The following is a 13458-nucleotide window of genomic DNA, read 5'->3' as shown; positions in this document are numbered from 1 at the left end:
CTTAGTAGTTGTGGATGCAGGTGATGTGCCAGTTCAGTGCCTCATCCATGCATGGTTGTACTTGTGACTGGTGATGTGCGCATGTGTGTGTGTTTGGGTCTGACACTGACATGGGGAGGGATGGATGCATGTGTGGATGTGTGTACATGCATGAGAGGAGTCTGTGCTGACATATGGGTCAAACAGTACATTCACATCGCATTCTGTCATGTGTACACTCACCTGCATCCGAAGTGGCACCCACGCCGACCTCCATGCTGCCTACTCCCTCAATGGATTCAACTGCAATGAGGTTCCCACAGGTCTCCTCCCATTCTTTGAGTCGGATGGGTGAACCAGCTCCTCCTTCACTGGCAATCCGGTGGTTCTCCGCAAGGATGCCCCTCACCCGCAGCCTGAGGTCGTCCCACCTTTTCCGGCACTCACGCACTGTGCGGGTGCTGGTGCCGACTGCACTGACTTTTACTGCCACTTGTTCCCAGATGGCTTTCTTCTTCAGTAGTGTGGGCCGCGGCATGTCATTAGCAAAAACGACATCAGCATTCTCAGCCAGGGTCTGTGTAAGCATATTCAATTCCTCAGGAGTGAATTTCTCCTTGCGCTGCCTGTCAGCGCTTTTTTGAAGGCCTTGGGCATGATGCAGGTGTACAGGATGATTTCCTACTCTGAACAACTCGTAACAGGTCCAGGGGGCACAGGATGGAAATGGATTGTGTTTTTGAAGATGGCCGCCGTGCTATTTCCCGTTCCTGTGCAATGACGCTATTTCCGGTTCCGCAAAATAACAGTCACCGCCAGTGCTCCAGATAAGATTTTGAGGTGGTAGTATTTTACGCTTGATTTTTCAAATTAGAGCGTAAATGCAATTTCAAGAGAGTAAAAATTAGTTTTCTCCTCTGCAACACATACGTTATGGGTATGAACACATTTTAAAAGGGTCCGTGCTTTATTGTGTTGCTCGCTTAGCTGTCACAGATTTGGTCTTTCAGTTGGAAATTCACCATCATGCATAAGAAGGCTATGCTGCTGACAAAAGAAATGCTACATTGCCATCTAGTGGTGGAAAGTATGTTTTTTTTAATGAATAAATCAAAGCGTACACGGTACGCAGTACAAAATTAAATGGTTCGTATTAGCCATATTTACATGCGTAAAAGGGCAAGATACGCACGTTAACTGGTAGGCTGGTCACCGCTAATAGCTAATAGCGGTGACCGATATTTCCATGCAGTAGGAGGGCAGAGGTGCAATCAGCACATTGGTCGAGGGCGGTAGGTGACTTTATTGGGTCTTTAATGCCATGACGGTAGGGGGTTTACCGGCATGGCTCTATGCTCGTGTCCGCAAACTCGTAATGGTACGCTATTGCCGCCCTCTTGTGAGGGCGTACACGTTAATAGCGCCATGCCGGTAAATTCCGTTTTTTACTGCGTACCGTGTAATGAGGCCCTAAGTGTTGGAATTTTGCATTGGCCACCCATTCTGAAACTTTACTTTATAGGATAGTGTGTCCCCTGGAGAAATGAAAAACTTGTAAGAATATTTTAAGAACTGTGTGTTGAATAGGAACCAACTGTTGATTTGGACCCTGTAAGGGAGGCATGGTATCACAAGTATGATACTGGCACAAGAGTTACAAGTTTTAAAAGCTTTATTCAATTATTGGGGAAAAACTCCTACTTTGCCCTATAGCTATGATGGGAGTAGTCTCTACCATCAAACAATAAAGAAAGCACAGTCCTAGGCAGTCTTTGCCAAATCAAAATGGCCTATACTAACAAAACATAATGCCTGCCCTATCTCTTAAACAAAAAGTGTGTAAAGTGAAATGTGTTTGCAAAGGAAAGTCAGTGTTATGACATAAAAGATCAAGGTGGCTGAGTCAGCTCTCCTTCGTTGGTCAGCACGGAGTAAGGTGGCCCCCCGTAAACAGGATGACACACTCTGGATCAGCTTATTAAAAAAAGGCAATTCAAAACATGGGTAGAGGTTTGCTTGGCCTTCCACGTCAGTCACTTATTCCAGTTTTCCAAAAGTTCTTTCACAGTTCAACAAAAGTTCATGTAGATCTCCCTCTTTCGTGCTCGGACCTTGCAGTCACAGCACTTGGAGGGGTTCCCTTCCCCAAGCTTTATTCACATTAGTTAGGGTTTCCCTTCCCCTATCTTATTTCATATTTCAGGTCTTCCTCAGTCGGGCTCGGACCTTCCACTGATGTCGAAGACTTTCGAACGTGCAAGGCTTTTTCCATACACCTTTGCAGGACCACTTCGACTTTTACTTTCTCTCTCCCTTATGGTATTTGCCCCAGTGTCTCTTGGTCTTGTTAGTTCCATAAAATAATCAACAAAGATCAAAGAGATCTTCCTCTTGAAGTAATCACCTTTTAACTTCCTCTTTTGACAGGATTAATCTTGACCATTGCACATTTCAGAGTTTGTTCACTTGCCGCTTTATAACACGACATCAAACATTTGCTGAGACTTTCAAGTGGGCTACTTCCTTTTCGCTGGACCACTCCGCTACTCTGCATCACTGGCTTCACAGTTATCAGTAACTTTACAGTCTCTATAGCGTCTCGTCAGCATCTGCGCAACCTTCAATTGTGAGATACACTGTTGCAGCTTCAATCTTTTCTTTATACACTGTTGTGACTTCAATCTTTCCTTGACACAAACCAGCCTTTCATATCTTTTGCAAACTCACAGAGTTTGAGCATTCCTTTCTTGTCCCTGCGGCTTTGATTCACGAGTCAAGCTTGATACCACAGGCTTGGCCTCGCCAACTCACAACTCTGTCATTCACCTGGGAGGGTCGCTGGTGTCCTTGACGCACTATGCAGGCTTCTTCTTGTCTGGGATTTGGCTTTCTCAGTGTATCCGTCAGGGTTTCCCAGAGGCAACAACCTTCTGCAGGGACCTTCAGGGTTTCCCCACCCTTCGCTCTGCTCCCTCAATCAATCGTCCTGCTCCAGTGGGTTCTCCTTTGCCCCTGAAGATCTGCTCCTTCTTGTGTCTCACGTTGCTCAGAGTGCCTCTATGTTCAGCCTTTTATCCGTGTGTGGGGAGGTAATGGGTATCAGATATATGTGATTAAGGTCAAGTTCCTGACTTTGCCTGACCTGATTAACTGGACATGTCCAATGAGATATGTAAGAGCTAACCTCTTTACTGTGCCGCCTTCCTCCTCTGCCCAGTGTTTGTGTAGAATGGGAGCGGGGTTGGAACGTTGGAGAAGCCTATAAAATAGGATGGGGTCTGGGCACGGGAAAGGGGGGGATACTGTGTCTCACCATTGGTTGTCTCACCCCCACTCCCTGAATATCCCTTACCCAGTTGATCCGCGCGCACTGGTGTATCCCCACGGTCTTGGTCCACCCCCAGGGCCTGGATCCAAAGACGATGGCCGTGCCCTGGCCACCTGAGAGAGAGCGCCTTGGGGAATAGCAAGTGAGACAACCTTTGGTTTCTCACAATCCCTTTCAGAAAACCACTGTGTGCAAATTGTTTTCTTTAGGACAATCCTTCTTGTTTGTAGTTCCTGCTACAACCTATAGGGAATTATCAAACTCCCTCACCTGTTTTAATAATAAAACCCATTATATTCACGCATCAGAATTCAGAGTCATGCGTGTCTTTGCTGGGTCTCTCCACACGATTGGATTGGTTAACATAGGGGATTTGACCCACCCCTAGATTCTCAGAAAAGTGGATCCTAAAGTACTGTTGTGAATTGTGAACTCTATCCTATAAAGTTACTGATCTGAAACACACTGCTTAGACCATCCCCTTTTGTGTGCTCTTAAATGTAAATTTTTCTCCATTCTACTACTGTCTTGAGAGTACTGCCATGAATGATCATCCACTCTCTACCCCGTCCCCCTTGGAGAGTAAGCCAATATAGTAAGAAGCCCTGGAACCAAGGGGTAGATTGTTCTTCCTGAATCCTAAATTTAGGAAATTGGAAAATCCTTCCAACAATATGTTGGGTAGTTTGATCAATGGTAGACATTTTCTTCGTACTTCTAGTCTTTGTCTGCATTATGTTGTTACCTACTTGCAAGCTGAGTAGTCTATAGGCACCAACCGTGATCAAGAATCCTATTGCAGACCACGAGGATTGTGGAAAAGAGAACAAACTTGGCAAATAGAAAAACATTGGACTAATGAAGAGGGAGAGTTATGTTAACAAAGGCAGTATTTTCCAGCATGCTTTCCTTTCATACTTAATTGATATGCCACTGTCAAGTGGGCTATCATTCTATGCTTGCTGGCGCTGTTCTTGGTAAGTGGCACAAAGAAGACAACTTCCCAAGATTGCTGATGAGCTGCGACATCAACACACTGATGCGCCCCCAGCCAATGACATTCCCGCAGTACTATCAGGTGCCAAGGAAGAAACCTGTAAATGGGGGGTTGGGTGGGGAGGAAAGAATATCGCTGATGCACATTTCTCAATGTATTTCTTCCCAGTAAGTATTGTTTTACCCGTATTTTGGATTTCCTGGTTTATGACTCTTATGCCTCACGGATTGATTTGGATTAACTAAAGGTTTGGTTTGGTAAACATTGACCTGGACTCTTGGCTTGTTTGATGGACTTCTTATTTGGATTATCCCTGTATGGTTGTGATGACCGGGTTCCATGCTGATTTGTGTTGACCTTCTGTTGCATCACCTTTGGGTCTGTTTTTCCGTTAGCATTACTGGTTTATGGTAAATCTACCGGCCAGTCCTGGGACAGGGTTCTTCTCCTTACCTTCGAGGCATCCTGAAGCCTCTCAGGGTTATAGTTCATCGCTTAGAGTAGTGACACACTGCGCATAGAATAGTGACACACTGTATTCTGGCCTGTGGACCGTTTACACAGGAGGCAAAGCTTGGCGGGCCTGCAGTGGAGAACAGAAGGAAAAGGCCATGTTAGTGTTCTGAGTTTGAAAGTCTTAAGGGATGATAGCTGGGTGCACATATCGATCCTGTACTAAATTACTATTTGTGTTTCTGTTTGTAGCCTGGGCTGCTCTCGATACATCTGCTGGTGGAGGTGTGATGTTGGACACTCCATGGTGTTTTGGGAGAAACTTACTTGTCTATAGGAGGGATTTCTTGTCTGACCCTTGACAGCCACATTCCTAAGTTTTATTGTGCATCTCCTTCTGTTCAGATTTCAGCACATACATTTCTGGAAATGACTGGATCATGTTCTTCATGTTCTGTTGTCTCACTTGTGCCTTTGTCTTTTCACAGACTGCATTCCTGGTCACAAATATTATGCGACTCATCTTCCATGCCCCAGGAACGCCACCTTTGCTGTTTACCCTGCTCCAGCTGCAGGTAATAATCTTTTGTTTTCATTCATCTCCCCTTGTCAGTGTTGAAATGATGGCTTGCAGCCATATTGTTTTCTCCCTTATCTGACTTTGTTAGTGAATAACGGTTACCTGTGGTTACAGTTCACTGAGCATTGCTTATAGCATTTTGGTATCTGGCTCTAAATATTTTTATTTTAAAAGTGCATGGCAAGCCACAAGCAGGCATCCAATTGATAATAAATCACTATACATTCCCTAGTGGATGAATAGATCCGACAATCATAGGTTACAAAAAGTAATAGTCACGCGAGTATGCCAGAAGAAGGGTCAAATCGAATGATTGGCAACCATGAAAGATGCATTAAATTGAGGTGACCGTTGGAAGTTTGGGAATGTCCGCAAGCCTCTGGACACTGGACACTGAAGCAGTATAAACGCATGTTAAAATTCTGATGATCATGTTTGAGGTTAGCACATACTAGTCAAGGCACCGTACCTATCATGGCAACACTAGAGTGATGGTTCTGGAAGGTTTGAAATTAATCAAAAACCACTTGCATTGCTCTGTACAATCTTCCAGACAACAGTTTTTCAGCCAGCCATTCCATTGCTAAAGAGGACAGGGGAAAGGCAATAATCCAATCAGTCTTGTTCCCGCTGCAAAAGGGGGCAGTCCAGCCGAAACTGTTTGGTTAAATCTCCTTTGTACAAGACCACAAGCAACCGCAGACATATTTCATCCTCATTGGATGTCATCAGTGAGGTGTTGCTTTCTAGGCCACATTGTCACAGGGCCCTCCTTTGAGCATGCCCATTCCACTTGTGGTGACTATCGTAACTTTAAAGAATGATGGCTGAAAGGTTTTGTAATGTAATGAATCAACTACTGACACTGCTCTGGGCAAATCAACAGTGGCATGTAGTCTTGTGCAGAAGGGATGTGGCCTAGCATTTTATTCTGACCTTTGAGAGGTGGGAGCAAGCTTAATTTGCACATGGTCTTTCCCCTTCTGTATTGGCATGGTAGGCTGAATAACAATCATAAGGTGGGTTGCCAGGCGCAATCCCTTTTGGTTTTGGTCTATTGCATATCTTACATCCATTACTCTTCAGCGTTGCACTGTACTTCTCATTGACGTTTGTAACAGTGGCCGACACACAGTTCATCCTGTCTTGTTATCGCAGCACATTTTGCCCAACTCACGCTCATGGCGATACAGGCTTTTCGATGGGCTTCATGCGTAGAACAATGTGACGACAACTGGGATGAGAAAGAGGGACGGAGCAATGACGATGACTAAGACTGGTAAACCAACAAAGCGATATAGTCTTTTGAAGTTAGTCAATCATGCTGGGAAGTTTAAATCTGCAACATCTGACACCAAGGAGAGAGAGCTGCAGAGGCTGCGTTGTGCCGTGGCCTGTGCCGCCACTGGTCAGAACGCTGAAGGAAAGCATGCAGTGGGAAGCAGCGTGAAGGCTAGTTCAGATGGTGTGAAGGCAAATTCTGACAGTGCAAAGAGGAACCAGAGAGCAGGATGCCTGCTACTTAAGAGTATGAGGCAGCAGCTAATGGGATTCATGCAGAGCCAGCAGATTTAAAGTAACGGAAGCAGAGAAACGCGAGAGGCACAGTAAGCCCAGGGAAGACATATGGATTACCTGGTTGCCTTAAAGCTTGTGCTGTTTCATGAAAGGAATACGAGAGAAAAAAGGAAGCCTGTGAAGAGATTAACCTATTTGTTAAACATGCCACAAATGGACCGCAGAGTCCGTATTCCAAAGTAAACTACAAACTAAATGTGAATGGTCTTAAGGAAAGGGCAGAGACCCTATGTATGAAAGAAGGAGGAAATATTGAAACAGACTTTGTTAAACAAGGGACGATCAGCCAACATTGGGCAAATATCATTTTGTGGATAAAAGAAAAAGTAACTGCTTGCAAGTCCTGACAGGAGAGCATACCAGGCAAAGCCGTGTGTGTGTAAGAAAGTACAGTAAGAAAAGAATCTCAAGGAAGATCCATGACCTTGAGATTGTGAATGGTTGTAAAGGTGGAAATGAGCCTGGCACGATAGTATACCAGGTGGCCTGCAAGTCTGGGACGCACACCCACATTGTAACACAGTGAAAAGAGAATCCCAGGAAGACACATGGCCTGAGGAGTTTGAACTGTTTTGAATATAAACCCGGGGAAGGGAGCCATTTCCCCGAGAACTGTGAGCCCATCGAGAGGAGGGAGTTATCCTCCTGGGGCTATGAGGGACTTGGATTATTCTTTGTTGGAACTTTTCGCTTTCTTAAAAGGAATCTGGTGAATGGAACCATTCCCTGGAACTGTGAACATTGTCCACTTGGATCTTTTTGGTTGGATTTACCATTTTGCGTTGGATCTGAACGTTTGTGAATTATGAGAACCGGAGACAATGGGCCTCATTACGAGTTCGCCGACCCGGAAACCGTAGATTCCGTGAAGATGGTGACACCGTTTCCGCGACCACGGCTGATTATGGCTTGTCGGTCGCTCGCACCAGACCAACGCGGAAACAATGTCACCGCCGGCACATAAACGCCCACGGACACAGACATATCGCCCCAAAAATCAGTGGAATAACCGTGACCGCCCCTGCCAGCACAGACACAGAATCACCGGATGCGGAAACACCATGATCGCGAAAACCGGAAAGAGAGAGGCGGCCATTATTTAAACCACAATCCACTGCCATCCTCACAGACCACAGGCCACATCACCTCCCTGAGCTGTGAGAATCATCCACCACAATGGCATCAAGGATTCCTGCAAGAAGACAGCACAAGCAGAGGTTTAGTGAAACAGAGCTCACAGTGCTTGTTGAGCAGATAGTGGAACATGCAGAAATGCTGTTCAGTGCAGACCAGCGGCGCAACACCCAGCAACGCAGTAAGGAAGTCTAGGTCGAAGCAGCACGCAAATGCACTGCAGTAGGGGTGACCCTATGCACTGTAAAGGACTTCCACAAGAGGTGTGATGACCTCCGGCTGAGAGTACGTAACCTCATCGCTGCACACCGCCAGCACATCATTGGCACCGGTGGAGGCCCAGCATCCCCACTGAAACTGCGAGGAGTGGTGCAGCAGTGTCCTGCACCCTGAGTGAATACAGGGTATTGGCCATGCAGAGGCAGGAGTGAGCCCACCTGCTGATGCCGGTAAGTGCACAATGTACAAAGCCATGAGTGTGAATGGACCCCAGGAGTGACCCAATGCACCCATTGATTACATCCCCCCCCAAGGGCAGAAGTGACCCAATGCACCCACTGATGAACCCCTCCACCCACACAGCCAGGGCAGGAGTGACCCAATACACTCATTCATAACCCCCCCAACCTCCTCAAACCAGGGCAGGAGTGACCCAATGCACCCATCACCCAGATGACCTGCAACACGCACTCAGTGCATGCCCCCTGGACATGCACACAGTGCGTGACTGAGTGCAAGCTGTGACACACAGACCTGAGTGCATCAGCATTCAAATGCGTGTACATGCAAGTGGTCACAGATCGTTCAGTGTGATGCATGTGATGGACCCATCAAATACCACCACACGACTGACAGCATGCAGCATGCCCTCTGTCTCCCCACAGGCACGACAAGTGACAGCGACAATGCCCAACAGTTGACTCAACGTACATCTGCACATGGACGACGCAGCCAACCTGCCGGGGATGAGGATGCAAGCACCTCCGGGACACAGGCACCAGCTGCAACTGGCACGGATGCACCAGCCCACGTGACCATCCCAGTACAGGCTGCCGCCACACAAGTAGCACACGCTCCCACCATGGCAACAGAAACCATCCTGCAGGCTGTCTGCACTGTGGAGGATGCTGCATCCAGTAGCAACAGTGCCCCTTGTCATGCAGTCCTAACATTTAGAACAGGAGGAGGAGGACAACATGGATGACCTGTCATCTCTCCACAACCTGCAGTTAAGCCCCCCCTCACTGCACAGCCCTATGAGGTCACCGACACCCTCCATGGCAGAGATTAGTGAACGCATGCAGCGGATGGAGGAACAGCAGGCCATCCTATCCCAGCTTGTCGGGAGGCAGCGGGAGGAGTTGAGGCTTCAGCGGGAGGAGTTGAGGCTTCAGCGGGAGGAGTTGAGGCTTCAGCGGGAGGAGGCGACGCAGCAGCGGGAGGAGGCGAGGTTGCAGCGAGAAAGCAATGCAACATTGGTGTGTCGGCTTTCCAGGGCCATCGGGCGTTTCGCCACTACAAATGTAAACTTGGCTCGCCATGTCCGGGAGGGCAACAGTGTCAGTCTGAAAAACCCAAACCCCTAACCGTCGTGTTGCCCCCCCTTTGGCAAGCACGCTCCGGTCTTCAGACAAACTTTGACAAACTGACAACCTCCTATTGGGGGTGTGGATCACTATACCCCCCTTTGACTGCATTCGTATCAGGCCCCATGTGCACTGTGGTTACTTACACAAATAACAAATAACATACACCTATCTTACTACCGTGGGCAATAACAAATAACACTAAGACACAAAGAAAACACAAAGAATCGATTCAATTTATAACAATGGGATACATTTATTTATATACACACAGCTAAGCATAATACATGACAATGCAGGCAGTTCTAATGCTATGTCTAATTTGCACCTTTTATATACTTCTGGTGCAAAGCTATTATGCAGTAACTATGTAAGCCTGTGCTGCAAGTGTGTGGTTCTAATGCAATCTAATGCAAGCGCTAGCATCCATCTCCTCCATAGGGGGGGGGTCGATCTCATCAAGGCCCATCCGTCTGCTGCACCAAGCACCATCTCCAGCCAACTCTTGATCTCTTCCTCGATCTCCTCAGCTCTCTCCAACAACTCTCTCGAACTCCTCCCAAAACTCTCTCACTCCTTTCCCTCCTGCCACTCCTGGTTATAGTCTCCAATGACGCGTGGAATGTCTCTCTCAGCGTTTAGCAAAATGCCTGCCTGTCTCCTTGCGTGTTACTTTGCACGCCAAGTCCTGGTTCTGCGCTATCAGCGTGACATCATATCTCTCTGCCTTGGCCTTTCGAGTCTGTTGAAAAATACCCCATCTTATTCCATCTATTCACTGTTCATACCCATTCTCTCCACTGTAGGCATCACTCTGCATTACAAAAGCACTTTTAGGCCCCGTTCTTAAAGCACCTCTTCTGTGTGAAAAGGCTTCCCTCTCTCCTGTCTACCCACTCCCTTCACGCAGCCCCCACCTTTTGCAGCTTCTGCGAAGCACACCAGCCAAGTTGATAAGCTTCCTTTCGCTCCATCTGTGTTCCTGCCAAGCAAATGTTTACAAATACCTTCTCAGTGTACCCTGTTAACTCATAACAATTCTCCGCACTGGCCAGTGTGAACAACTTCTGTGTCTCTGAGCAAATGGATTCAAATGCCAGCTTAATGCTTTCTAGCGTTTAACATTTCTCTCGCAATGCAAGCACTAGCTAAATGCAAAACTCATTCTAGGTGTATACTCAATCATACATACATACATGTGTGACAGCGTGTCAAACATATCTCTAATGTGTCTCTATAAAGCATAACAATGTGTGTCATTCTAAATGGAATATGACAGTGTGTGTAGTGCAAGCAATGCATTTTCTCTCTCAGCCTAAGCGTTATTTCTAATGCAAATATAGATGCATAGCATATCATGGTGAGTATATATGGTGTCTCTAAAACACTACATGGCACTTCAAATATATGGCAAGTGTCATTCTATTGCAAATGGCAAAAGTGCAAAGTGGCAGCATGTTTCTTTATCATTCCAAATGGCAAGCACTATATGCATACAAAATCATTCTAAAAGCATATTGCAATTGCGATGACAGTCTAATATGTGATAGTGTCTATTTCAGCAATGTACTATGGATAGCTAAACAGAATGCAATAATGGATTGATTCCATAGCAAAGAGTATGGATTGGGTAATGGTTATTCTACAGAGTACTTATGATTTCATCATAATGATAACAATCCCAGGCTCCTCATTTTATCCAATTCCACAACAGTGTCATGTTCTCCATCGCTGAGTGCATGTATGTGCCCCAGCAGGCATTTCTTGGACGTGTGCCACCAGTTGCACCACCAGTGCCATCCACCAGCACCACCCCAACGAGCTGCGTCACTGGCAGCCCGCAGAGGTGCTCCATTCGGCTGAGTGCACCCTCTGGCAAGGACGCTCATGCACATAAGCGCGGCCGGAAATAGTGCCATGTGGGAATGACTGTCCACAAGATAATCTGGGAAACATTGGGTGAATGGGGGTGGGTACATTTGGGTGGTGAGGAGGTCCATGATGGGGTTAGTGGTCTGGGGCATGGTTGGGGGTGGGTACGTTTGGGAGGTGGGGGAGGTCCATGATGGGGTTAGTGGTCTGGGGCATGGTTGGGGGTGGGTACGTTTGGGTGGTGGGGGAGGTCCATGATGGGGTTATGTAACGCTCACCTGATTCTCGCAGAGGTGCCGGTCTTGACTGGGCGACTACCGTATCTTCAAAGGTGATGTGTAGCACCCGGTTGGCTCTTTGGGCTGGACCTCTGTGCACTGTATGCCTGACGTGAAGAGTAAGATGTCTGCAGATAGAAAATATGGGGTTAATGAACAGGGGTTATTGGGGTGTCCCTATCTCTTTCCTCTTCTCCTCTCCTGAAGACCCCCAAAGGTTAACGCTCTCACCTTAGGTAAGTGAATGCCGAGCTCTCCATCTGCCTCGGGGCAGGGTGCTGTAACCAGTTTCTTCACTGGATAGGTAGCCCAGGCCTCTTGACTTCAGAGGACTGCTGTCCGTCGTTTACTGCACGAACGGTAAGTTTCGAGTAATTCAAATGTCTTTAAAGTCTTTAATAATGATGTCTCTTGTTTTGCAGGGTTCCGGCAATGGCGGATGACGGGATGAAGTGAGTTGAAGATGGAGCCCGTGTGATGAATAGAAGCGCCTGGAAGCACGTAAGTAAGCGCTTGTTGCCTGCTTCACGATGCGCTCTAACTGTCTTTTTATTTTGCAGGTACAAGTTCGGAGCGGCTGCAGGGTGCCGGAAAACCCACTGGGTTAGATGTGGAAAGGAGTAATGGCACGTGAGTATTAAAGTTCCCCAATGTCTTTAAACGCACCTTGTTTTGTCTTTCAGATGCGGGATGCAGCGCCGACGGCCTCCGGAGCGTGCGAAGAGTTGGTAAGCTTTTGTCTTTCAGATGCCGGAATGCAGTGTGAAGACCTCCGGAGCGCACGAAGAGTAGGTAAGCCTTTGCCTTTCAGATGCCGGAATGCTAACCTGTTCTTTCTTGTCTTTATAGGTGTTGCTGAAGACTGGATTCAGGATGGTAAGCCTTTTTCCTTAGGCCCAGGAGCGGATGCAGAAGACACGATGAGCGTTCTGCTGCAGAGGGTGCAGAGTAACGCAAAGCAAGATTCATCCACCGGGTGTGGTTTAAATAGCCTCCTGTAGTGCTTAGGTGTCTCCTTCCACAGCCACGCCTAGGTAAGAAAAGAGTTCCTGCTTTCCAGAAGAGTTCCAGTGTTCTGAATCTAGGGAGTGGCTCCAGCCCCACCCAACAGGAAAAGTAGTTCCAAACAGAAGGGGATCAGAGGCTCAACTGGCAGGCAAGTAAGCAGCATGGTCTGCTGCAGGTAAGTCCACCCAAGCATTATGAGCCCGGCGCTTCCAGCGCTGGGACTGGGCATATTTATGAGCCTGGTGCCACTGGCGCCAGGACTGGGTCCAAAAGGTCCCAATTGGGACTGGTTGGCACTCGGAACCTGGGTTATGGATCTGCTTCCAAGGGAGTTGGGAAAACCCTGACCTTTTGGAAGCAGAGATCATGACAGGTTAGTGGTCTGGGGCATGGTTGGAGGGTTGGTACGTTTGGGTGGTGGGTGGGCACGGGTGTACAGCTTTCATATCCAATTCACCTTCTTACCTTCTTTGTTGTCAATAAATCACTTATTGAAATGATTTTACGAGTGGACATCCGTTATTTCATTTGCAATAAATCCATTTATTGACATGCATCATAATCATGCAATGCTGTTCATGTACAGTCTCTCAAAAGTAAATGCGAATGAGTGCATCCCGTGCATGTTGTCCATCATGTGCCCCCCTGCGAGGGGTTGCAGCCAT

General features: G+C 47.3%; 1 protein-coding gene across 5 annotated transcripts in view; it reads left to right on the top strand.

The window, feature by feature from the left end:
* Positions 1-13458, top strand: part of TMEM94 (transmembrane protein 94) — a 2019771-nt gene that overhangs the window by 679172 nt on the left and 1327141 nt on the right. For all 5 annotated transcript variants that reach the window (XM_069654803.1, XM_069654805.1, XM_069654804.1 and 2 more), the window contains exon 9: positions 5246-5332. In XM_069654803.1, coding sequence (XP_069510904.1) covers positions 5246-5332 — 87 coding nt within the window. The remainder of the gene's footprint in view (positions 1-5245; positions 5333-13458) is intronic.

This window comes from Ambystoma mexicanum, chromosome 3q (genome assembly GCF_040938575.1).
Source record: "Ambystoma mexicanum isolate Mex_15411 chromosome 3q, UKY_AmexF1_1, whole genome shotgun sequence".
NCBI classification, from domain to species: domain Eukaryota; kingdom Metazoa; phylum Chordata; class Amphibia; order Caudata; family Ambystomatidae; genus Ambystoma; species Ambystoma mexicanum.
This window is presented reverse-complemented; position numbering and strand designations above follow the sequence as displayed.